This window comes from Chionomys nivalis, chromosome 2 (assembly GCF_950005125.1).
Source record: "Chionomys nivalis chromosome 2, mChiNiv1.1, whole genome shotgun sequence".
NCBI classification, from domain to species: domain Eukaryota; kingdom Metazoa; phylum Chordata; class Mammalia; order Rodentia; family Cricetidae; genus Chionomys; species Chionomys nivalis.
The window spans coordinates 56557919-56585120 of record NC_080087.1 but is presented as its reverse complement, the minus strand read 5'-3'; the positions used below and the strand labels follow the sequence as shown (position 1 = coordinate 56585120).

The 27202-nt window shown below is 46.4% G+C and overlaps 1 protein-coding gene across 1 annotated transcript in view; it reads left to right on the top strand.

Moving 5' to 3' along the window:
* Positions 1–27202, top strand: part of LOC130869617 (uncharacterized) — a 182466-nt gene that overhangs the window by 86934 nt on the left and 68330 nt on the right. Inside the window, exons 18-27 of the mRNA XM_057761918.1 lie at positions 126–244; positions 1566–1794; positions 6262–6464; positions 8832–8987; positions 11258–11351; positions 12092–12229; positions 18947–19098; positions 20068–20182; positions 21520–21569; positions 21907–22083. Coding sequence (XP_057617901.1) covers positions 126–244; positions 1566–1794; positions 6262–6464; positions 8832–8987; positions 11258–11351; positions 12092–12229; positions 18947–19098; positions 20068–20182; positions 21520–21569; positions 21907–22083 — 1433 coding nt within the window. The remainder of the gene's footprint in view (positions 1–125; positions 245–1565; positions 1795–6261; positions 6465–8831; positions 8988–11257; positions 11352–12091; positions 12230–18946; positions 19099–20067; positions 20183–21519; positions 21570–21906; positions 22084–27202) is intronic.

Genomic DNA, 27202 nt, shown 5'->3' with positions numbered 1-27202 from the left:
ATTGTAAGCAAGTCTTCAAAACCGTGTCTAGACGAGAACGATTGAAGCGACAGAGGTAGAGGGGGTTTGTCCTCTGGTCCTGGCTCATGGCTCAGGTCCATTCTGGGAATGTTTATTCTCTGTAGCTAGAGCAGCAGCGGGAATACGTGCAGACACTCTGGCGAGGGGATCAGCCTGCTCTCAAGACATTCGGACTTCCCCTGAATGTAATTCGCAAACAGTTTGTTTCCATCAACAGCAGCTGGTGAGTTGTTGTTGCCTTAGGCATTTCAGTTTAATCTCTTCTAGATCCCTTAAGGATGCAGCCTTGAATCAAAGTAGTGAGCGTTAAAGGAGCACTCAAGGGTATGTGGAAACAGGAGCCCTTGAGTTGTGCTCATGTATCTGTATCCGAAGCCTGTGTGTGTTTTAAGTTTCTCTGGAAGGAATTTCTTTCCTCTCACAGAGAATTGTCCCAGATGAACCTCTGGACATCACTCCTTCAGAGAGCGGTATTCTATTTCCGGAGACCACTCTGAGTGGGTACACATTTTTCCCCTTCCTCAATGTGATTACCTCCTTCTCCCATTCCCTCCTGTCTTTAAGTTAGAGGGAATGGTGGGGTGACTGACCCCAAGTAGAGCAGGATAGCCTGAGATCAAAATCTCCCCATTGCTTCCCCATGGTGGGGAGTAACTGTCTTGCTTCTCTCAGCACCCGGCACATACATTTGAGGATACAAATGTGAGCACAGGCGTGGCCCTGAGCTCCCACAAATGCACATTAAAGACAGCTTTTATGTAAGAGACCTCACAGTAGGCTACAGGCAGCGTACTATAAGAGCTAACAGCTAAGATTCTACCTTTTTAAGAAAGAGGTCCAGCCCACACCCTGCCTTTCCCCCACAGACCCCTCGCGGCCCTGATGTCTCCACCATGGCAAGCTTGCCACCAGCTGTGTGTACATTTTGCTATGGAAGGGATCTGCTGTTCAGGAAATGGGTTTTGGCAGAGCAGGTTAAGGTTAGAATGAATGCTGAAAGCTGTCCGAGTCTCCAAACCTGCTGTGATTTGCTTGATTGAGGCTTCTTTCCAGGTTTTGAGCAATACACTTTAAGATCTAGGTGTAAGAGAAGCTCATTTACACAGACTCGGCTGGAAATAGCTGTGCTCTTCAGTTTTAAAGCAGGAAGACCGTTGATTTGTTCTGTATCCTTTATTTACAAAAGTATAATCCTCAAACAAGTGTTTTACTGATTTTTGTCCTCGTGTATTCTAAAAGACAATATCCTTATAATGCATGCAGAGGAGTCCAGCCGCGTATAGAGAACTTAAAACTTGTCTTTGTTCATTAACATTTAGGGAAAGGAAAGGAAAATACGTCAGTTTCTTTCCACTTTCCAGGGCCCATGGTAAAACAAGGAGCACGCTGCATTATCTGGTCAATTAGTTCCCCAGTTTTTAGAAGGCCCTGGACCGATTAGGGGCTGTGTTATCGTTCTTTAAAGATAAAAAGTCAGATATCTTCCCCCGAAAGATAGCTTTATTCTTTGTTGTGAAAAATTGTCATTTCTTCTCTTCTTCAAGCCCAACCTCTGAAAATGACCATCTGTTGGAGTTCCACCCTTCCCTGGGTCTGGTTGGGCTCATCCCTAAAGCCCTGGAGCACCTGTTGCGTGAGGCTCGCCACGCCCACAAGCCTGCATCACCCAGTGGGCTCGCCCAGCTGGAACAGCATGTCTTGCAGCTCGCCCTGGACCTGTGGCTCACCCCGGCCAGGCCCGAGGCCTGGTACAGCGCACAACTCCAGAGAGATGTGGGTGTTTTCTGCCAAGACTGTGGGTACTTGGCAAAGAGAACATTTCCTTCCAGATGTTTCTGTTTAGCTCTGTTTTGCTGTTTGGAGCGATTCCCCTTCTATTTGGCCAGAGAAAGAACACAGTCACAAACCTTGCCAATATTTTTATGTGATTTTTGTTTGGGACAAAACTTCTAGCTAGTATTTAAGGATGTTAGTATAATTAAAATTAAATGGAGGATTGCATAGGTATGTGAAAAATATTTTCTCCTTTCTCATGGGCTCTGCAGTGATACACACCGATGAACACCGTGTGTTCATGTATTGGGGAGAGTTGGAGGTACACTGGACAGGCATAATGGTTGGTGTGGCAGGCTAATGACTGCACTGCTAGGGCCAGCCTGTGAAGAGCTTCAAATTAAAATGAGTTCTTTCTTCATCTGCTACAGTTCTCTATGCCTTTATATTATTTTAATAAAGTTAAAATTAATTGTCACTTAAAATTTATTTTAAGACTGGAAAGATGGCTCAGGAGTTAGGAATACTTCCTGCTCCTCCAGAAGACCCAAATTCCTCTGGAGGCCAGAAGAGGATGCTGGGTCCCCTAAAGTAGTGTCTGATGACTTAGGTCCTGTCTGTACTTGTATTATCAATCCTTTTCTTTTTCTGCTTTCAATTTAAGCTTTGAATGCTGAGCTGGGGCTTCCAAACTGATCTTGTTCTACAGCCACTTGTGATACAATGGAGACATCTGCTTCTTGGGCCACCATGGTGTCCTCTCCCCTTCTGCCTAAACCAAAATCATATTTTAAAATATTTTATTTTTTAATTTTTATTATTTTATTTGTGTGTGTGTGTGTGTTTGAGAGAGAGAGAGAGAGAGAGAGAAAATTTAGGCCATGTGTTTATAGGTGTCTGTGGAGGCCAGAAGAGGACACTGGGTCCCCTAAAGCTGTAGCTCCAAGTGGCTGTGAGATGCTCAATATGGGTGCTGGGAACAGAATTTGGGTCCTATGGAGGAGCAGGAAGTTGTTGCAAGGAGAGCGGGCCCTTGTTCTGTCCTGGCTGCCCGGCTAGCTTACACCTGAAATAACCACACAGAAATGGCATTAATTAAATCACTGCCTGGCCCATTATGTCTAGCCTCTTATTGGCTAACTCTCACTTCTCGATTTAACCCATTTCTATTAATCTGTATGTCACCACGAGGTCGTGGCTTACCGGGAAAGATTCAGCATGTCTGACTCTGGCGGCTCCATGGCGGTTCTCTCATTCTGCTTTCTTTCTCCCAAAATTCAGTTTTGTCTTCTCCACCTACCTAAGTTCCACCCTATCAACTAGGCCAAGGCAGTTTCTTTATACAGAGCAAGTTTTAGGACATCCAGGACTACACAGAGAAATCCTGTCTCAAACAAACAAACAAACAAACAAAATCAAAAATCAAACAACAGCAACAGAACACTAAAGGTACACCTCTACGCTTTCAGATATGTCTATATTTTGTATTGATTCTTTTATGAATTCGTGAAGGTAGACTTGATGAAGTGAAATTTAAATCTTAGATACATATTGGCAGATGACTTTCCAAAAGAATCATGCCAATGTCTATAATAACCAGCTAATGTATGAGAGACACACTTCAGCTCTAGTGCACCATACAACATGAGCATTAGAAAGAATCATGCCAATGTCTATAATAACCAGCTAATGTATGAGAGACACATTTCAGCTCTAGTGCACCATACAACATTAGCATTAGAAAGGCAATGGGTGAACCAATGAGTGTCCATGTGTCTGTGAAAGGTAACATTATGGGCTTAATTTCACTTCCTTGCTACTTACTGAGACTGTGTGTGTGTTTTCTCTGTGTTCTTATATATTTAATTTGCGTGTGTGCCTATGTGAATTTATGTGCACTATGTGCATGCAGGTGCTTACAGAGGCCAGAAGAGGGCCTCGGTGCCCCTGAACTGGACCTAGAGGTGGTTGTGAGCTGCCTGACAAGGGTGTTGTGAACCAAACCCACATCCTCTGTAAGTGCAGTAAGTGTTTAGTTTCTCAGACCTCTTTCCAGCCCTTGTTGAGATTATTTTGAACACATTTGGTCACCAGCTAGAATTGGGGTTTTTTGGGGGGGATTCTTTTTGGTTCACTTAACTGAGAAAATAGTTTCACTTATACCCACTTACGCAAGCTTTAATTAAACAGGCCTTTAGCCATTCTCTATCTTATTTTCTGACGTTTTCCCATTTGTCTTTTTAAAACAAAAACACTTATTTTTGCATAGTTGAATCTATTGGCCATTTGCATTGTGATTTTGTCTTTCCTCCTAAACGTAGAAAGAAAACCACCCTTCAAATGTTTCATTTGTCTCATTTTATCTCAATCTTAAGGGCTTGATTTAATTTTTAAATATCTGACTTTTTTACTGCTCACTGGAATTGGTGTACATGGAGTGAGGTGTGAGGCAGGAGTTGGAATTTTCTTGAAGTTATGAACCTTTTGTCTTACTTCTATTTAATATTCTTTTTATTTATTTATTTATTTATTTATTTATTATTTATTAAAGATTTCTGCCTCCTCCCAGCCACCGCCTCCCATTTCCCTCCCCCTCCCCCAATCAAGTCCCCCTCCCTCATCAGCCCGAAGAGCAGTCAGGGTTCCCTGCCCTGTGGGAAGTCCATGGACCTCCCACCTCCTTCCAGGTCTAGTAAGGTGAGCATCCACACTGCCTAGGCTCCCACAAAGCCAGTACGTGCAGTAGGATCAAAACCCCGTGCCATTGTTCTTGACTTCTCAGCAGTCCTCATTGTCTGCTATATTCAGTGAGTCAGGTTTTATCCCATGCTATTCTGAGGACACCATAGAAAACAGCAAAGTCTATTTAATATTCTTACAGTGTCTTGTAGTACCATATTTAATATTTGATTGAAAACTCTTATAAATTACAGCACCTGTCTTGGGTACTCATCTAGTCTCCTGCTGATGTCACAATTTTAATTATTTTTTTAAAAAATATAGTCACGATTGAGCCTAGAGATACTATTTAAGGTAACCTTTTGTATTAGGTTAGGAAACGGATGCAATACTGCCCTCTGAAGACATGCAGGGATTTAACAGCTGTCTTGGCTATCACAGCCGAAGACTTGAAGAGCCTGGAAACCACATCTCCTGTAGACAAGTCCTTTGCTAGTTATATAGTAAAGGAATGTGGCACAGCCTGCGGCATAAACCAGAAAAAGTAGATAAAGGGTCCTCGACCTAGGTCCTTCCGGAAAAGGGCACATTAGAGGACAGTGGAGGTGTGAGAGTCTAGATGGTCACTAAGGCAGAGGGCATTAAAGGTCACTTGAGTGTCCCCAGACCACATAGAGCCACCTGGGAGTGAGGGAGCAAAGCGAGGCAGGTTGGGGTCCTGTGACGCTATAGGACACGGGACTGGAAAGCTAAAGTTACTACAGAGTGACCTTGTAAAGTTTGCAGATCACAGGTTACGCTTGGTTCAGGTTCACAATCTCATCTACTCTGGAGGCTGAAGCAGGATTCTAAGCTCAAGGCCAGCCCAGGCAACTTAATGATACCTTGTTCCAAAACAGAAATAAAAAGTAGTTCCCTAGTGGAGCACTTACCTAGTATGAGGCCCTAGGTTTAATTCCCAATGTCCCACCCCTCCAGCACACACAAGGTTTAAAGGCTGCTTTAGATTTCTCATTGCTGAAGAATAATCGTACCTTTGATGCTCCCTTGGGGAGCTGGTGGAAATGAAAATGAGTTCATATGTGTGAAAATGCTTGGATATTTTGCAACTGCAATTAAAGAGGCTTATGGAAATTGAATATTTCTGGGACTGGGAGCAGTGGGGGAGGGGGAACTGCAACTGGGGAGTAATATATGAGAGAAAAATAACAAACAAATAAGTAAATAAACAAACAGAGGAAAAATGTTGTTGGTCACCAAAACATGTTTTAAGTTTTTTATTTTATGTGTATGGATCTTTTTCCTGCATGTGTATATCTGTGTACCACATGCCTATATATGGTGCCTGTGGAAGCCAAAGAAGGCATTGGATCCCCTCGGTCTGGAGTTACAAGTGGTTCTGAGTTGCCATGTGGGTGCTGGAACTCAAACCCAGGTTCTCTGGAAGAACAGCTAGTATTTTAACCACTGAACCATATTTCCAATTTTACATATTTTTTTAAATTAGTGACTTTTATTTCTATTTAATTCCCCCTCCCCCATTTTTCGTGTTTAAGCAAAAACATTTATAAAAACAACATTTACCACCATAATGAAAAAATACTTCTGTGTGTATTTGGTTTCCATACCCTCCTGGGCAGCCCTATTAAAAAGTGGTTATTTATTGGTGTCTGGTTGGTGGCCCAGGGAGTGATACCTCCAGAGTCTGTGCCCCTGACATTATCTTTTCCTTCTAGTACACGCGAAGTTTCTCTTTTTGGGTTTCCAAATTCCTCGGTTTGCTTTCAGCTCTTTTCAGCTAAAGTGATGGGTGATCCCTTCCTCGTGGAGGAGGTGGGCCTGCTTGCGCTCAGGTCTGCGATGGACAAAGGGCAAAGACAAGGCCAAGATTTCCACGCACTGCTCCTGGAGATGTTCTCGAAACTTCTGGAACTCCTGACTCTCCGCCACCGACTGATAGAAATGACTGTGGAGAGCGCATCCTTGGCTCGGTGAGTGGGGACAGGTGCTACATGGAAGGGGGTCTAGGGCTCACGGTCTCAAGCCTTGCCGTTTGCTCCCTAGGGCAACCAGACTGAAATGGTCACCTTGTTCCTTCCTCTCCTCCCAGCCTCCATATGAGCCTCTCTGACCATCTCCCAGTGGGTACCCACATGGTCTTCCCAGTCAGTGCATGTCCTTGTGCTTGGATGTTTAATATTGGTTTGTCAGATTTCCAACACAAAATCCCTGCCAAGCTGTTTACCGGGATATCCCGTGACCTGGTACCATCGTCTGTGCTAGTGTAACAGACTACCTGGGACTGGATCTTTTACAAAGAACAACAATCTGTGTTTGATAGTTCTGGATGTTGATAAGACCAAGGTCCACATCTGCATCAGCCCCAGTCAGAAGACAGACGGACAATAGAGCACGCTCTTGCGTATGCTTGTAGGTGGAGTGGGGAGAGAAGCAGCCGGGGAGGACAGAGAGGAGGGAATAGCGGTGTGAGGTCCTGTGTCATCAGGCCCCACTTCCACAATAACTGGCCTACTTCTTCACTAACCCCTGAGCCCTCACAACCAATCGTCTCTTTAAAAGTCTCTGTCAGCTACTCTTGTGTTGGGGATTAGATTTCTAACACGTGAACTTTGGGAGACATCCAAGCCACAGCCCCTGAGGCCTGAGCCCCACCAGGCACTCAGGATTTTGGGTGAATTTTCTCTTGCATACAAGGAGGCTGCTTACTTTAGCAGAGGCCTTGGAGACACAAGACTGTCTGGGTCTGGAGAGGGCTGGGGGCTCAGCAGGTCAGACAGGAGAGGTGCTAATGAAGCCTGTTTCAGGTTTTAGTAGGAGACAGTGCTAAGACCTTCTCAAAGACGGAGAATGTGAGGAACTAGAGGGTTTGTTTTCAATACACATAGTGCTGTTCCGATTCTCATAGGAAGTCCTGCCGGCATAGACAGCCCAGCTATCCACCAGCCACCGTAAGACTGGCTTGATCACGTCTTTACGGGACTCTGTGTATTATTTCCTTACATTCTTAGACTCTCCTTATGAGAGAGGTGAGAACACTTCATTAGCGAGGAAGTAGAGAGTTAGAATAATGAAGTAATTAGCCCCAGATCGCCGCATTAGAAAGTAGTAGTAGAAACAGAAACTGAGCTACTAGTCAAACTTACTGCCTCTGGGACACCACTCTCTACAATTTGTGAGCCTCTCAGGGGCTAGTAATGTAAAAGTTACCCATGATATATTCTACTAATGATACTCTCCTAATTTGAAAAGGCACTTTGGGAGCACAGCAAAGGGAATAATTTATTCTTTCTAAGTGGATCAGGAAAGCAGCAGGGGAGATGATGCTGTGGATAGAACTGGGTCCCTCTAAAACTCATGCGACCACGAGCTACTACCTTAAGGTGGGAGAGTCTGTTTAAGAGATAGCCAGTTGAACTGGAGGTATTGAGTTGGATCTGCATCCAGTAGACTGTTAAATTTCTAAGAGTAACTTCAACACGGACCACACAGACGAAGGTGGGGGAAGACAGCATCCAGCATCTACAGCTAGGGAATGAGGAATGGGCAGTTCCCTCTTTCAGAGCCCTGGAAGGAACTAAGTAGCCCACATCTTGATCTCTGAGCTGAGAGACAGTGAATTTCTGTGTTTAACACGCTGGGAACTTGATGTGTGTCTGTGATATTTTGCCACAGCCCTGGCACACTGATCCAGGGTGAGAACTGGCTTGGCCCGGAAGTGTTGGGAGAAAGGGAGAGAATCATAGATGTTTAAGGCTGAGCTGACAGACGAACATCTGGATGAAGTCGGAGGTGATTTGGGACAGAGCTGAAGGTCATCGAGTCTCACATGAGGAAATGGTTTTAGGGACTGGATGGAGTGGATGAGGAGAGGACCAGGGCTAGAACCCCAGGCCACATCTGAACTTAAGGGAAGTCAGGGAAGCCCGGGAAGGGTGGTCATGGGGCAGGAGCATGGCCAGTATGGGAAAGGAAATAGGGGTGCTCTCCAGGAAGGGGCTGAGGGCTCTGGTGGGGAGAAGAGGCAGTGGACATTGCTTCGAAGGGAATATCAGTGACCTCATGAGGGCCCAAGCAGAACAGTCACTCCACAGGAAGAGTTGAGGTGGTACCCAAGCACATCCCCTGCCTCAACTCTTCCATTGTCTGCCTGACCTAGTAGGAAGCACTGCACAAGATGGTCCTGGATCATTTGCTTCCCTTAAAGCTGGGCTTGCCCTGGTTTGATTTTGTGTTCCTGCTTAATCTTGTGTGTTCGCTTCCTCATGACTTAATTGTCTTTCAGAACAAACCACTAACAAATGTACCCTTGCCCCTCCCCCTCCCCCTCCCCCTTTAAGGCTGTATAAGGAGCTGGCACAGGAGATGGGTTTTGAAGAATTCCATTTGTATCTAAGGCCTGTTCACTTAGAGTTTGCATCACACAAGGACAAGGTGGAACCGCCCCCTCCTGTCTTTATGACGTCTTTGCTGGAGGACAGCAGCCGAGTGGACAGGTGAGCACCCCAAAGATGAGAGTGTTGTCCTGGTGCAGGGTAACCCAGTGAGTCACGCATGTGGGGCTGTGTTTTTAAATTCTTTTCCTTGGATGTAATATGCTACTATGCCATTTCTTTCTTCTTTCTTTCTTAATAAAGGGGAAAAGTGACATTTCAATCAAAGGTATAACTAGATTTAAAAACACAGAATCAGGTTGGGAAGACCTGAGTTTGGATCCCCAGAACTCATGGGAATACCTCATGGGCATGTTGGCCCACCTGTAATTCCAGCCTCAGAAGGTGGAAGGCAGAGACAGGTGCTCCCCAGACCACACTGGCTAGCCGGAATTGCTGTATCTGTGAGCTCTAAATTTGACTGAGAAGCCTTGCCTTACTGAGTAAGGGGGAGAGGTTATGGAGATAGTCTTCGACATCAACTTTGGGCCTCTACATGTGCGAGCAGTCATGGCCACACACGTACCCATATTCATGCAAACTTGCATACACCTGGATAGCCACACACACACACACACGAAAATTGAAAAAGAAAATAAATAAAGAGAAGCACATGAAACCATGGAGACCTGGGAGAACCAGGTCAGAGAATACAAAGGAAACCATAGCTTCCTGGTTTCTCAGGTGACCAAAGGGCTTGAGGGCCGGCTTCCTCTCTCACTTTCCCTGACAAGGAAGAAGTCAGCTCCATTTCTGCATCTGTACCAAAGAGCACAGAGCTCACAGGCAGACATATTAGTTTCCTTTGGAAACCAATCCCAAAGAGTGCAAGCCCTCTCATGGCCACTCTTCTCAGTGACAGACACAATCTGCTCAGCTGTAGTTAGGAGCCTCTCCTTCCTCTCCATTGGAGGGCCAGCTTCCCCTTCCCCCCACTTCTTTCCAGAGTCTGTCTGTCCTTTCTCCCAGGGTCCCAGCTCTGCCCCTGGAGATTCCTAGCACTGGTTCTTCCCCGAGGAAGGAGAAAGGGGCTCCACAGAGGAAAACAAAAATCTTTGCTAATGTAGATCACTGCTCAAAATTTGACTCAGATGTGTTGTTAGGTTAGCAGACTCCTCAGAGCATGGGCTGGAATGAAAGAGGTTAGCATGATAGGAAGCTATGTTGGTTTCTTACCCCCTGAAAATTAGAATTGCAATCCTCTTTACTGGATGAAGCAAGGCTACTGCCCCATGTGTGCCTCAAGTTACTTAGCAGCATTCTTCACTTCTACTGGACAAATAGCAATAGCGACCTCTGCCTTCCTCTCTTCCCCCTCCTCCCTCTTCCTCCTCTCCTTCTCCTCCTCTTCCTCCTTTTCTTCTTCCTCCTCCTCTACTCCCTTCTCCTCCTCAACCTACCTACCCCTTGTTTGTTTCTGACAATTGAAGATGTCTCCATTATTTGACTTTGCCAAATTCTTTGAGGGAAATTTTCTCTTGCTCTGTTTCACCTCACGGGCTAAAACAAGAGCAGCATTGAAAAGAAAGAAGGGTGGTCTGGCCTCACATGAGGTCAGCCTCCAACTGCCACTGTGGAGCCATGCTGTACTTGGTTCTTCCAGAAATGGCCTTTTTATATTTCTGGGGGGTGGGGGGGAATGGCTAGAGTCCACCTATTGGCCCAAACTTCCTGCGGCCCTGTGATCTGGGCAAGTAGTGACTGGACCTCCCAGGAATGTCTAGGCTTGCTTCAGGGAAGACGAGCCTTCTAAAAGAGGTGATTTGTGCATTTAGAGAGCTTACAGCTTGACTTACTTTTACATATGTCTGTTTCCTAAAGTTGTCACTCGGAAGTGACAAAGTAAGAGTAGCGTGCAGGCAACATGATACGGTGACTCACCCTTCACAACGCACATGCGTGCATATGAACTTCACAGTCGCCCTGATACTACGGTAGCTAACAGTCCCATCCGAGATGAGAAAACAAAGACTCATCAGTGCCAAGTTACTTGCCCGAAAGTCACATCTTACGAAGGGCTATGCCCCAAGGCCAGAACACTGTGTAGAGAACGGGTTGGATGGCTGCTGGAGCCACAAGAGGGAAAGAAGTGGATGCCATTTAACAAAAGAAGGGGTTCATGGGGGGGGTCCTGAACAGGTGTGGTCAAGAAAGTAAGAAGAAAAGGGGGTGACAAAGAAAAGATAACGTCTCATAGTATGGAGTGGTCACCATGACCAAGTCCAGCTTGCTGCTGCCGTTGGCATCCTGGATCTGGCCAGCTGCTGTCCTGTGCTATCCGATAGGCCTGACACACCTGTCAGGACATGCCAGCTCCACCTGTCTCCTTCCAGGTACTCCCCCGCTGCCCTAGACTTAGCCATCGCTGAGCTGGGTGACAACCAAACTGGCAAGTTCAGCTGCTATACACAAGATGCCATCCTCAAGGTAAATGATTTGTGTATGTCCTTAGAAAAGATGCTAAAATTTGAAAAAGAAGCTAAAACAAAGCAAGGCAATTTATTCTCCTGTTGTCCAAGCCTTACCTGACATCATGGCACATGCCTGTAATCCCAGCACTGGGGCGGGGTGTGGAGAGATGGAGGCAGGAGGATTGGGGGTTCAAGGCCACTCTCAGCTACACAGCAAGTTTAAATTTGAGGCCAGCCTGGGCTATATGAAAGCCTGATCCAAACAAAAGAAAAGCTTTCCTTTATTATTAATAATGCTGGCCTTGTGCAGGCCTGGCTTGAGCCATGAGGACTGCAGCCCACTTATAATAACTTCTGCTGGAGATGAAAAGGAAGCTTTTGAGTGTGCACTTGTTATTGGAGCTTTCGTCTTATCCTTAAAGCCTGGTGCTATTTTTCACCTCTGCCTTAAATACCTTTGCTCTTTTTTGTGGATATTTTCTTGGTGACTTCAATCTAATCTGGGCTTTAGAGAGCCAGCTTCAGAGCCCTCCCCTGACCACAGGGGAACTGCCTGGTGTCCACAAGCAACAGAGCAATCCAGATCTGGAGGCCGCCGGTCTGGCGTGTACTGCTGCCCGGGCAAGAGCAGGCGCAGTCCTACAGCTGAGTTCTAGTCCTGGGTGTTTTGGCCATTTATGGGAGCCATGAGTCCCACCATCAGCTTCTCCTCCCTCTGGGAGCGATCTCTAACACGTTCGTATTCTCTTCCTGTAGCTCTTGCTCCATTCAGGAGTGGAAAATATGCAAGTGACCCTTGCCTGCCAAACTGCTCATAAGAATGCTTTGATGGTGGCCATTCAACAGGTGTTCTTCTATGACATCCCTGCAGTAGACAGTCCTGTTGATAACAAGGTCAGCCTATAGGATGGAGAAGACAGAGGCATGCTGTCCCTGCCAACAGCTAAGGCCAGCTGCCCCATTTCCCTGTCCTTCCCTCCCATTTTCCTTTCTCTTTTCTCCTTCTCCATTTCATCTCCCTCCCTCTCCGCCTGCTATCACCATTCCTTTCTGATCTGAGCCGGGAAAACAGATGCAGTTTCTCATACTGCACACTTCAAACACAGACTAGGTCTGTGGCTTCAAAAGCCACATGCGCACTTCTCCCCGACAGCAAGCAAGTGGTAAATTCTGTACAAGGCGCCGTCTGGGATTGCTCATAACCCTCAGTGATGACATCATGCACCCGCAGGTGACTGCAGATCCTATAGGTTAAAGGACTTCAGCACCAACACTGTTCCCTTCTCAGACCCAGGCACAAGTCTGGGTCTCTGGAACTTCTGATTGGCTGACTGCAAATTGGGGTTCCTGAGACTCCTTCCGCAAGTTGCTAGGGTTCTCAAAGAATGGAGGGAAGCACTCTACAGTTTATTACAAAGTCTTCTCAGAAGGATATAAACAGGCAACCAGGTGAAAGACAGACCCCTGAGGCAAAGCCTGAAGGGTGCTGGATCAGGAGCTGTTGTCCCCGTGGCGTTGGGTGCACCATCCTCCTGGAATGTGAAAGGGTTCTGGGTCCAAGGGCTATTGGACGTCCCCATAGGGTTGGGTGCGCCATCTTCGTGGCATGTGGAAGGGTCACCCTTTCGTGCAGGCCCCTGACTGTCCAGCTGTTCTAAGGTTTTCCATCCTCTGCCCTTTGGAAAGACTTATTGCATGGGCCAGATTGGTCATGTGACCTACCCAGGGGCTTGGACAAGAATGTGGAAAAGCAACTAGTCAGAAATGACATCATCCTCTTGGAAGGAATTAGGTGAGAAGCTGACTAGGGGAGAGTTCTCCTCAGATCTTGTCTCCTCAGAATTCAGCCAAGGGACAGCGATAGTTTAAGCAGAAGTTTATTGAGCAGAACGAAGCAGAGGGCAATTCCTCCTAGAGAGAGATTAGATTGGGCTCAACTGAAAAGTGAGATGGGCAGTGTGGTGGTGGGTGAAAGAGGGTTTAGAAGCCCGTTGGGGTCTGTGTTTTAACTTTTATTGCCAGGGGTCAGGATATTTATGAGGTAAAGTGACACCCACCCCCTCATCCCCCGCAAATCAAGGCAGACCTCACCTCTCTTTTACAGTATTTCTTTCTACCGTCTGCTTGAAAAGTTCTTGCAGAAAGGGGACACCAAAATCACAATACCAATAATCTTCTGGTGAAGCCGGGGTCCTTTGATGATTTAAAACCTACACGAATACACATGTGGGAGATTAGAAAGTTTCCTGGAGCCCGAGTTTCTGATCTAATGAGAAGAACTTTAAGTGTTGCTTCAAGGATATTTCACCAGCAAGAGGCGTCCTGACCCTCCTGAGACACAGCCATTATCTAGAGCCTGAGGGACTAAGTCTCATCTAGCCCAGAGACCTGGTGACCAAGACACAGCAGCTGGGGCTGGTAACCCCAACCCAGAGACCTGGTGACCAAGACACAGCAGCTGGGGCTGATAACCCCAACCCAGATACCTGGTGACCAAGACACAGCAGCTGGGTCTGGTAACGTCACGTCTAACCCCTTGCCTACACAGCCGCTGGAAGACCCCACAGGCCTGTCTGTCCAGACTCTTCAGTACCCCCTTCCTGATGGCCTGGGACAAAGTCACTTCTGCAAAAGGGTGACATCTACTCTTAAAAGGTCAATCTGGGTTTTTAAGACTAGGGTTTCTTTGACCTCTGCAGAAGGATATTCCAGATTCCTTGGCCCGCCTCTGGGAGCAAGGAGCAGGTAAAAGGCTGAAGGAAGATTGGGGTGGAAGGTGAGGACACCAGCTCTCAGGGGCCTGTTGCAAGGCTCGAGGGCCTCAGGGTTTTTCCAGCTGCTTAGACGGTAACAAAGCCTTGGGAGGGTTGAGTCAAGAACCCCAAGCATTATGAAAATGTGTGTCTATCATATCCCATTTCCTTGCCTTCCTTACTTCCTGCCCCCTTAGCTTCTTTGCTGTTTCTGAGTGGTAACCAGCTGATGTTTTCCTGGTAGATAATGCTAAAGTACTGATTGTCTAGACTCATCTGGACAAAACGTATCAGCTCTCTACCTTTCTTGCTGTAGATAGAGTATCCCATTGTTTTCTTGTTTAGCCTTCCTATGATTCTTCTGGAAAATGCGGGTAGACATATTTGATCCTTTTTATTGGTTTTTTTGTTTGTTTTTAACATTGTAGCTAGTGGTGGAGGGGCCAGGTGTAGAGGTCAGAGAAGATCTGGTAGGAGTCAGCTCTCTCCCCCTACCATTTGGGCTCTGGGTGGAACTCAGGTCTCAGGCTCGATGGCAAGTGCCTCTACCCACTGGGCCATCTTGCTGGGCCCTGATTCTTTTTCCCCCCCACAAAACCACCACATTGTATATGCGCCTTTCTCTCAGAGTTTTGAGGATTTTGTGTGTGGGGGGGTGGGGGGGTGTTTGTTTGTTTCTGTGGTAGAGGTGTAATAGAACATAAAATTACTCCTTTGAAGTGGCTAATTCGAGGACTGGACGGATTGCCCTAGCAGAAAAGAGCACTTGCTGCTCTTCCAGAGGACGTGAGTTCTGTTCCCAGAGCCACAACTGCTTACAGCTCCAGTCCTCAAGCCTCTGATTGCTGTGCTCTTCTCAGGCACCACCATACAAGTGGGCTCCTTAGATACACACACACACACACGGCCTCCTCAGACACACACACACAGCCTCCTCAGACACACACACACATGGGCAAACACAGCAAACACAGGTTCGTATACACATAAACAAAAAAAAAAAAAATAAAAGTTTCAAAAAGTGGCTGATTCAATGTTTTTTAGCCTATTCATAGGACCAGGGAACTGTCATCACCAGTTTCTGTTTAAAAATACTGTTTCACTTTCTAAAGAAACCCTGTACCTGTGTGACCACTCCCAATCCCCCTCCCCTTGGTTCCTGGAAACCACTAAAGTACTTCCTGTCAATGTTTCATATGTGTGGCCTTTTGTGTTTGGCTTTTTTTCACTCAGCATGATGCTTTCGAAGTCCGTCTGTGTTACAACATCTATTATACGTCATTCCGTTTTATTGCCAGATAATACTCTGTCATGTGGAGACAAAGTCCACTGCATTTCATCTAGCCACTCGTCAATGAATTGCCTTTCCTTTTCGGCTATTAGGAGTAGTGCTGCTGTGAGCCTCCACACACAAGGCCCAGAGAAATTATGCCGCGGTGATTAAATCCTGAGTGACTCTTTGTGACCCAAAGAACAAGACCCAGTAGCCTCAGTTGGGTCTACAAGACCTTCCCTCTCTGGCCCAAGTTCTCTCTCCTTCTCCTGCCTTTCTTCTAAACTCTATCTCAAGTCCTAGACACTTTGTGCACTCTGTGGGTTTTTATGCCTCTGTCAAGTTTCCCCAGAACATTTAGTCCTTACTATACCACACCTTACTCCTCCTCCTTCCTCCTCAAACATTGGGTTTTGTTTGTTTGTTTGTTTGTTTGTTTTTGTTTTTATCTAGAGGAAGTTGCTCATCCTCAATGTTTCAACTCAGCTACAGGGAGTCCACCAGAGATGACCATTTGGACAGTGTATAGCCCACTGAAAGTCTTTATTCCAGATGGCTGGGACTACACCCAGGTGTTTAGAGACCCACGTGTAACTCCAGGGGGCTTTTAAAAGCAAAAATCACATCCTGTTATCTACCTCAACAGCTGCAGGGAGAGGTCTGCGCAGGCAAGCTGTTTAACAGAAGATAAGATAAGCAGTTAGCTGCAGGGGGAGGTCTGCGCAGGTAGGCTGTTTGTTTAACAGAAGATAAATAAGTTAGGTGAGGCATCTTGGCCTCAGGTTCCTAAAATAGAGTTGGGTGATTTTGGGGGAGATCAAAATCTAGTTAAACCTGAAATGGCCTCGGTAGAATACAAGGTGGAGGAACCTCTGCACACTCTTTTGCCCCGTTGTCTTCCGGAAAACATCCAGTCCCCTTTGAATTCTGCTAAAGTAAATTTTATGATTGCTTCTTCATGAAATGTGTGTACAAATGCACTTTTAAATCTTTTCCGACTGTGGAGCAGGAAAGGGTCGGATAGCATAATCGAGATTGAGTGAGGCCGAAAGAGGAAGTGAGAAAGAACAAGCACGTCCTGCCACTGACGCTAACGGAGAAGTTTAGTTCAAGAAGTAGTGAGCACCAACAGGACAGCCTGGTGAATGAGCAGTGAAAAGATGCTCAACGCCAGTAGCCACTAGAAAAAGTGAGTTAAAACCTAATTGACAAACAGCCTATACCCATTAGAATGGTTAAAATGTAAAAGACTGACCACCTTCTGTGTGGCGAGGAGGTCGGTGGTCTGAAACCTTTGTATGCTGCTGATTAGAATGTAAAATGGTGCAACCACCTGGAAAATTATTTATCATTTTCTTAAGAGGTTAAACATGTACACTCAACACCTAGGTATTTAATCAAGAGAAATGAAAGCCCGTGGCCGAACCAAAATCTGTATGTGAATGTCCATAACAGTTGTATTCAAGAACAGGAATGAATCACATAAACATATTTTTGGTGTATCAATATGTAACTGGAGGTTTCTCTCCTGACTGACAGCTCTTGAACAACCACTCCGAGGCATAATATTAATTACAAGCTCTTTGACCTATTAGCTCAGGCTTATTATTAACTAGCTCTTACAACTTAAACATACCCATTTTTATTATTTCATATTTACCACGGGGCTCGTGATCTGTTACCTCACATCATCTTGCTTCGCTGGCAGCTGCTGGCATCTCCCTGACTCAGCCCTTTTTCTCCCTATATCTCTGTCTGGATTTCCTGTCCAGCTCTTTTCTGCCTAGCTATTGGCCAAATCAGCTTCTTTATTAACCAATGGTAATAAAGCATATTTACAGCGTACGGAGAGACACCCCACATCACATATAATGGCATACTACACAGCAGCACAAAGACATAAATATTGACACTACAACGCTATGAATGAAGCCAGAAAAAAGGACTACATTCTGCAGGAATGTATGTAAAATTCTAGGCAATCCATTCTAGCCTAGAATTGCCAAAAACAGAGGAGTAGTGGAGAAAGGGGAGTAGGGAGAGAAGGATGGGTGTGCAGGTTGTAAGTTAAAATGGTGGCAATGATGTCATAGTTGAGTACATTAAAAAAAAAAGTGTCAGAACTTTCCTAACCATATACTTTAAAATTGTCTTTATAATATGTCAACTATTTCTCAATAAGGAAAATTACTGTTTTGAAAAAAAAGAAAGCCAAATTTTATAGCTCTAACTGCAGAGGGGCAAAGCAGATGGGTACAGGTTAGAAATGAAGATGTTTGATGTTCACAGTCTCCCTGCTGACCCAGGAGTTCTGTTCACTAGAGTAAAAGCCACAGGACCAAAGTCAAGAAGGCAGGAGCTACATGAGGCTCTGTCTCATAAAACCACCAAAAACAATTAGATTAGACCCGAGGAGGCAATTTAAGAGTATGGAAGGATTAAGGGGTGAAAAGCGATGTGAACTCCTTCGCGAAGACTGAAAAGGGGAAGTAGTTGGGCACAGAAATCAAAGTTGGGCACGGTCGCAGCTGCAGGTCCAGAAGACGGATGAGGGCGTGGGTGCTGGATTCAGCAGCTTCTGAGGTCCCAAGTGGCGGGAAGCCATATCATGGAAACACAGGCTAAAGGAATCCCCCCACCCCACCCTACCCCCACCACCCCACCATGAACTGGCTTTGTCCTGGGTAAAGAAATCAGGTTCTAGCTAGACTAAGGAAACAGAAGGGACCTGCAGGTGAGCATCAGCCCCCCCGTGGAACTCAGAACTGTGTTCTCTTTCTTCCCACCGTCTCATGGCCTGGCAAGAGGACCCCTCTTCTGAACCGGTAGACTTCCATTTCCTGTACACGGGGATGCCCCAGGGGTGTCCAGGGAGGAAAATGAGGTTGGAAGCTTTAGATATTTTTCATCTCTGAAATTTTCTTCCCTTTGACCTCACCCTCCTGACATAATTTCAATATGATGACTCCTTGTTTATGTCATTGAAGAATGACCTTCCCTTGGAAGATTTAACCTTTCAGTTAGTAGTTCATTAAACATAAAAGACTTCTACCCACCATTCCCCATAATGCACTGTGCTGGAATAGTAGAAGATAGTGATTTTCCACTTTTCCTCCCCAGCACTCCGTCGGTGCTCTCCTGTTCTTCCCCATTCCCACTTCCCTTCACTATCAGTGCCAAAGGAGACGTATCTAACCCAGATAATCCCGAGGGAATTTTCCAGATCTTATAACAGTGGGATCCATTAGCAGATCTGTATAATCCATTTTATAGATCTGTGTGGTCCGTGAGCAGTTCTTTAGAGGCTGGTCTACACACAGAATTCCACGTAACTCCTTTGTTGGGTGAAGAAGTTTTCTGAGAATTTGATATAGCCGTACTCACATTCTGGAAAGAGCCCTGCTTTGTACCTTACCCCTTCAGGGTGCAAACTGATGCCCCCTCCCATCCCCACCTACTCCCCTCCCACTTCCCTCTCGTCTCCCCAGTCTTCTCCTGCCATCACAGAAGTGTGGAGTTGCTGTAGTCCCCTCCAGCACCTCTGTATCTGACACACTGAACTCATCTGGGTTTCAAACTGTTTAGGGAGCAAGTTCGGCTCAGAGGCATCATGGCGGAAGTCCAATCAGAAGGGAATCCAGGGCTGCCAGTGGCATAGAGTGTATGCTACTAGCCCTTTCTCCAAAAGCTCCAGACACCCTTACTCATTCTTCAGAAGGATTTAAGACAACCAAAAGGTACTGTGTCTAGTGGGAGGATAGAGTGACTTGTGTGAGCTGTGTGCTTGTAAGATCTCGTATGGAGATGCTGTATGCACACTCCTTCGGATAAAGTCCAGTCTACGACGGAGGGTCAGCCCATCCTGATTTTAGCCCTCTCCTCCTCTCTTCCTCTTTCCTCTCCTCTCTTCAATGTCTCTTCCCTTCACTCCCTCCTGCCTATTTATCTGTAGATTTTCTCATACTCTTGTTCACAAACAGGATGGTAAACAGGCTGCTCCAGACTTCTGCCACCACGTAAGACTGAAACCACAGAACTGCTTTCACTATTCTAACAAAGGTTTTACTGTTGTTCAAAAAACACAACAAAAACAAAACAAAACAAAACAAAAAAAAACCCATGAGGCTGAGTTCTGAGAATTGTGGTGTCCACAGAGGTATGTCTACTATCAAGGATGTTCTACTCTGCCTTGATCTCTCCCCACCATGATGGAGAAGGCCATAGACATATTCTCTAATAATTATGGCCACTCTGGCTGTTTTGTTGGGTACCAAGGGCACTCCAATTTAATGGGCAAACAGGGAATGAAAAGTGATGGCAGGCAAAACAACTTTTATTAGAGTTGCTGCTAATGGGACACACGGCCGGAGGTCAAGTGTCTTCAGATCACATTCTCAGTGTGGGTCGAAGATTTAAGATCAGTGTCTGGTTGAGAGGACTCTTCCGTTCCGGTATCTCAATGGCTACCATCAAGAGGGCACACTGCCCAGGCTATGATGTCTGGGCAGGGACCACTGACACATGCTTTAGGTCAATGGGGTCTTCAGAGGAGCGCAATGGCAGGTGAGTCCTCAGAAACACTCAAGGTGGCGATTGTGGGAGCAAACAGCCTGTCTTCCTGGCCGCAGTGCCCAGCACGTGAGTCATGAGAACCACGCTCCTGCCGGCCCCCTCCCTTAGCTCAGCTCTCTTTCCTCGTTTGTCAGGGCTGCTCCAGAAGCCTTCGTGTCTATTCAGCTAGAAAAGGTGGGTTTGCGGGACACCATGCTGAACACCTTCCTGTGCAGAAAACAGACGACGGCTGACCTGATGGAGAGCCCTGTGAGTGTGAGTGGAGGAGGGCTTGCTGGAGCTCTCGCTGATAAACATTCTGAATTTGGCATCTGTTAGGTTAAACCATGTGGATAAAGTTATCAAACATAAACTGCCCATGGAACCCAGTCAAGACAGGATCTTCTAACACAGCCCACAATCATGTTTTGGCACGTTTTCCCAAAGCCATGTTTTGGTCTAATTTCTTTCTAAAGGGACTAGTCTGATCTGAGTACCTGTTCTGGGACTTTTGCTACTTTTGAGTGACCTACAAGGGCAGGTGGCCTGGGCAAGGTAGACAGGTGCTCACACGCCACCTTTGTTTATCAGAAGCTACTGATGTGTTCTTATCTAAGTTTTTTCAAATATTAGTCAGATCATTTAGAAAGTATTACAAAACTCAAACCTTTAATCATTTAAACTCCCTCTTTTGTTAATAGTGTTTTATTATTCATTAAGTTTTTGGTAGTACACAGCTATCTGGAAGGAAAGGAAATGGAAGAGAAAGGCTTTGTCCCTCCCTGTGACAGGCAAGGGAAGGCTGAGCCTAACGCAGGCATGCAGATGAAATGAAATGAGATGTTTCCTGTACTGATGGGTGACAGCCAAGGCATCCACTGTTTTTTTGAGACTTGTTTATTTTGGGGACAACTGATGCCTTTCTGCCCCAAATAAATAATTCTCATAAAATATTGACTGTGTGACAGAGCTCCAGGGTTACCCAATGCCTACCAGACCAGAAAAAACCCAGGCGATATTAGAGCAGGTTTGCTGGCTGCAGGATTTTGGCCTTCTGACAAGTGAACAAGTTGGTCTCTCATCATCCCATGGATGCTGGCTGAAGTGTGCAGCTGTGGTCACAGACAGACAGACACCTCACAGCAGAGCAGGCACACGAGGGTCATGCTGTGTCAATACCCCTTACCCAGGTCCCACAGAGACAGAGTGGAAGAGCCACCAAGCACCCAGTGGGTTTCTGTCCGAAACCACAAAGCTGGGTGGGGCACCTCTCTTATAGCAAACCACCCTTTTTCCTAGAGAGGGACCCTACCTCGGACCTGAGGGTTGCTCTCGGCAAACACAACCCTAAGAAATGGCTCAGATAGAAAGTGTCGAGGGTCTCGCATTGTTGGCATGCTCAGCAAGATGGGAGCAGATAGAAGAGACCCATGCAAGTCTCCCAACGCATTTACCCTCAGAAAGAAAGCGTCAGCTTCATGGCTATTGAACATTGCCACTTGAACTTGATCATGCAATCATTTGAGTGCTGGTTTACTGTATGCATGTAGGTAGTAGGTAGGTAGGTAGGTAGGTAGATATCTTTATATTTTTTCTTTTATCGACAGGATGACATCGAAAAAGTCAAGAGGGAACTGATAGTTGAATATTGCCAAAAGTAAGTAGAGTCTATGTGAATAATGCACTCTGGTACAGTTTCTCTGACTGGTACCCTTGCCAGCAGCAGTGTTATCTAGAAACCCAGACCATAGTTTGTAAATAAACCACGGGCATACTGCTTGGATAGAGCCAAGAGAGACACACACGGGGGGCACCAGAAATAAGGAAGGGGGTGCTTTGAAGAAGTTCATCTTTCTGCCTCCAGACAATGCCAACCTTACCCAGGTGGCAATGTCTTCTCAACAGAGAATGTTCTATTCTCTTTGAAAAGTCCCCCCAGGAAGTAGCTTCTGGAGGATTCCTCTTCAGACACCGTCTCTTCCTCTGGCCTCCAGGTTGAGCCTCCACATGTCTCACTATGCCCTTCGGGGTCAGATCATGGCATACTGCAACAGCCTGAGAGTTCTGCTGGATGCCTTTCCGACCATCAGGGACACCTTCTTCATGGTGGGACAACCTAATGAGAAGAAGGGCTTGAAGGACTCCAGTGGGGAATTCAAGGCTGATCCCAGGTATGCCAGGCTGTTAAAGCTTGTTATTCTACTACCTAGGCCCCGCCCTCTCCCGAGAGAGCATTGTTAGGTACAGAAATTCTTGGTGCTACAGTGTCCCCCAAGATCCGGGGATCAAGAGTTGCTAGGTAGGGATGCTCACTATTAGGAAACAGTGGAGCTTCTCAGAGGTGGGAATCTGGAGGGAGACGTTTAGGTCCTTCCATGTGTGTCCTTGAAAGGGATCTAGGCATGCTGGATGCTTCTTCATCACCATCCATTCCTCCTCCCCTTTCCCTTCTCCACTTTTCAGCCACAAAGTGAGCAACATTGTTACCCTGAGTGTTATCACCACAACACCGTGCCTCACCTAAAACATCAGGCCCAAACAGCACATAAACGTTTTCTCGTTATGAGTAGATTGTTTTAGGTACTTGTTATAGTAGCGGAAAGCTGACCTTCTGGCTTTGTTGCCCTTGATTTTGACTTTCTGGTTTGAACAGTCAGAAGAAAACATCAGCGCTCCAAGAATGAGAGCCTCTTTGTCTCTGAAGGCGCCCTTTGTTTATGGTGTGTGTGACTGCGGTTTTCAGTCAATGTGGTTTTGTTTTCTCTTGGGAAGGCCAGAGATTCTCACCATTCACAGCCCCTTTCTACAAGCTAATGTCTAAAATAATGAAGCAAATAGGGGAGCTTGGCTTTTAGCTGTCCTGGCTTCCAACAGTCCACTCAGTGGAGAAGGAATATTTGAAGAAAATTATTATTACCCAGCACTGTGGCTGAGAGAGGCGGAAAAGACAAGAGCTGCTTCCATGCTTCCTCATCACGCTGTGTAGATTTCCAAGTGTTCTTAACCCAGTCTACCCAGGACCACCCTCCCGGATGAAGGTGCTGGTGTACCTATGTATTCACTGCCCACACTGCCTTGATTGTGGAGACGAGGGAGCGTGTGTTACAGGTTACACAGGGTCCAAAGGGCTTGCCTCACCCCTTACTCATTTCCTGTGTTGTATGGAGTTTGAGCAGCAATAATACTGAAAATATGATCACAGAGTAGACAGATGAAAGGCTTTGGAAGATGCCATGTTTCGGACCACACATCCATCCATTCATTCATCCGTGCATGTGTTGTGGCGTTCGAATTCACTGGGAAAGAACAAAGACTTAGACTCAAATCTAGATTAATGAGTTTATTCTTATTGCTATCAGGAGGGTGGCGATCTTAGAGCCCAGCAGCATGCTGTGTGGAAGGGGGTTAAAGAGGGCTTTCAAGGGGGACATCGGGAAGGTGTATATTACAGCTAACCATGGAATCCACAGCTGGGCAGAAGCATTTTATTTCCCTCAGTTGTTTCTTTCTTTCCCCATATATAGAAAAAGAAAGAAGAAAGACCATTTCATCCCTGTCCCATAGCAGTAAACAGGTTTTACAGATGCGAAGGCAGCTGTCCCTGCCTCCCAGCCCATTATCCTATTCTTAGCTCACCTGGAGGCCACTAGGATCCCCCAGGCATTCCAGAGCTAAAACTCAACGGCCCTTGAGGGATGCCTGGCTCCATATTAAGTTGCTTTAGCCACCACAGGAGAACTGTTTGTTATTGCTCAGGTTTGAGTGCTCTGCTGACTCAGGATAGAGCAGTTCATTTCTGGGCAGGCAATAACACAGTGTCACCAGCGTAGGGCTGGCTGTCGTGTCTTCTTACATGTATGCACACCAGCCATCATTTGGCCAGGGCTTGCTTAGTCCAGGCAGTTTGTACCATGCTAGACATACAAAGGTGAACAGTTCATTGTCTCCAGAGGAAAGCTCAATGATCGTCTAAGTCCAGAGACAACGTGTTCGAGTTAGTTCTCAAAGATCAGGAAGGTACAGAGGAGGGGTGATGTGGGAGGTGATGTATGCTGTGAATATGTTTTATTGCCTTTGGTTAATAAAGAAGCTGCTTTTGGCCAGTGACTTAACAGAGTAAAGCCAGACTGAAAGAGATATAGAGAGAGTAGAGAGTCAGAGAGAAGCCATGTTGCTGGCCTTAGGAGACAGATGCCTCCACTGGAGCCCATCTGAACCTTGTGGTAAGCACAACCTGGAACCTTGCCGGTAAGCCACAGTCACATGGTAAGACCCCAACAGAGGGATGTTTAGCGAGAGGAATAAAAACAAGTAATGGGAAAGTGGAGTTCACCAAGAAAATGGAATAGGCAGTGAAGGCCCAAGAATGAAGGAGTTGAGGTCCTTCGTCCCTTGACTGGCTGACGGGGACCATCTTGCCTTGGTGTTTACAGGGCGCTCTGGTCGTGGGTAAAACCAGAGTTCTTAGTTTTCAAGTCAGCCAGCGCTTTCCTGGAGTAGACTTCAGGACTTAGAAGGACGCATTTTAGAGGAGAGATGGGTGAAGACACCTCCCTAGAATCTTTTGTGGAAGGGTTTGCAGAACATCTGCAGCTCAGAGGGGTTCCAATACATTTGTCTCTCGTGAGAAGCAGCCCAGGCCAATCCTTTAAGGCCTCTTTGTGTGTCTGCATGTATGTAAGCACATCTCATGAGTGACACCTCGCGAGTGCAGGCACCCACAGAGATCAGAAGGGGAGATGATTCCCCTGAAACAGGAGTCCGGGTGCTTGTGAGCCGTCATGTGGGTACTGGGAACAAAACCCAGACCCTCCAAAAGAGCAGCAAGCCCTCTCAGCCACTGAATCCCACTCCAGCCCCTGATATGTCTTTTAATATCTCATTTGTACGAATGTAGAACTTCTGTCTTACATTGGAGTTTGGGGAAAGTGCTTCCTAAGACTATGAAGGACCATGGTTCTGTGAACTGTAGACACAGGGCAGTAGCGTCAGGAGCAAGTTAACTTTATATTTTAATGAGATGGTCTATTTTAGCTCAGCTTTGGAAGTCTATGGGCAGAACGCCAGCATCAGCTGATTCTGGAAAGGACATTTTCTTAGTTTCATCATTGTGGAAGTGAATATAGAAGGAAGAAATCATGTTAAATATCAGGAAAGCATAGCTAGGCTTGGTGACAGGCTTGGGAGGTGGAGACAGGAGGATCAGGAGTTCAAGCTTAACCTTGGCTACACAGAAAATTTAACACCAAAATAGGCTACAAGATGCTATCTCAGCATAACCCCACCTCTGAAAAGTAATTTTAAATGTCAGGAAGACAGACACTGGAAGCCAACAGTTCCTTCCAAGGACACACCACCAACTGACCTATGACCAGGTCCATAGACTTTTCCTTTAAAAAGACCACCGTGCTCCAATACACCCCCTCCAGATTAGTCATAATGAAAAGAGTCCATTAAGAACCCTTTTCAAGGGGAACGTCCTTAAACTTCAATCCAAGGCACAGCATTCAGTCAAACAAAGGAATTACCCAGGCAGTCACGTGTTGCCCTGGGATCTTGGGAAAATCTCTGTCTTCAATCTCTGGACTCCAGTCTCTTCTCAGGACAGGGGACACTGAAGCAGTTCTCTGAGGTCAAACACACTCTGTTCTCGGTGCTTAGTTCCCTAGAGTGAGTCTACAAGAAGTGGAGTTGCCAAGGAAGAGCTGTCTGGAAAAAAGAGGCCATCCTCGTGACTGCTTGGAAAAAGTTAGATGGGGCCAGCCCAGGCAAAGATAACTAGAGAAGAGGGGGTAGCAAGGAGGAGGAGGGACAGAAGAAAAGGATCCTCGTTTCAGTCATAAAACACGAGTCTGGGCTACATTGAAGAGAAGGCATAACCTTTATTTTAAATGCCAGTTCCAACAATTTATTAGTGTCCAAACTGAAGATTCGGAGATGTTTTGTTTATGAGAGTGTGGTGATTGATTGGCAATGTCTGCCACAGTCAAGAGTCCCATGAGCTGTGTGAGTTTAAAATGCCAAGAAGCAGCTTCATCATTTAAAGGCTCTAATGTCTGGTAGTTTAGCAGAGCCTCCCCCCGCTGCCACCCAAAGCCAAGTCTTTATCAGAGAGGGAGCTATCAAGGGAGCCCTCATCCCACAAGGTCCCTTGGGACGTCTGTTCCCTTCACGAGTCCAGGGGAAGCTGGAGTCTGAAGACCAGGATGTCGCTCCTGCCCTCTGAGGGGCAGGCTGATGGTGGAGCAAAGACAGTAAACAGAGGGGGCGCAGTGAGAGTTGGTTACTCACTGTGTGACAAGGAGAGTCTCTGTCATTCCGTACAACCACTTTGTAAAAATCACAAGACAGTATCCCTTCTTTTGTGTGGGTTCCAATGGTGGAACACAGGGCCTGGAAAGAAAAGCCCAGGCTAGCCCCTATCAGCTTGCCTGAGAGCTCAGCCTGGATGTGGCTATCCAGCAGTCGTGGCACCAGCTGCCGTACATGATGAAACTGACAAGGCCCTCATCTGGCAAGGAGAAATAGACAGGTCATACCAGTACACTGTGACAGGGAGCAAGGTAAAATAAATGTCTAATGAACATCCCAATCAAAAATGCTCAGTATTTGAGCTGGAGAGATGGATCAGCAGTAAGGAACACTCAGCGGACCTAACAACCACCTGCAACTCCATTGGTAGCAGTGTTTGTAGAGACGTAGGTGGGGCAGCCTTACTGTAGGGAGTCCCTGGGGATGGGCATTGAGACTCTGCAGCATCACCCTACCCTACTTCAGCTTGCTGTCTCTGCTTCATGTGTTGGGTTGAAGGTATGAGCTCTCAGCTTCCTGCCCCTGTGGTCCTGCCTGCTGCCTGCTGCTATACCTCCCTACCTTGATGGACTCTCATATTCGGGAACCAGAAGCCAAAACAAACTCTCTTCTTTAGTTTCCTTGGCTTTGGTGTTTTACCACAGCAACAGGAAGGTTGGGAGTTGAGGGTGGGCACTGGGAAGACCTCGGGGAGACCATGCTTAGTCTGTGTCTTGGTTGACGACTAACATTCTAGGTGGACAGAGAAGGAAAATCCAGTTGAAGCTGGGAGATCAGAATTTACAGTCACCAAAATAGAAGGCTGCAGACTGGCTGACTTCTGCCTGTGCCCAGGGTGTCAGAGAGTGCAGCGGCAACATGGAGGGACGAGTAAGGCCCAGGGAACTCATACCTGTCTTCCAGGGCACAGGAAGGGATCAACATGGCTGTCAGTGACATCACTTAGGGGGTGAAGTCAGTGAGGCTAGGTGCCAGATT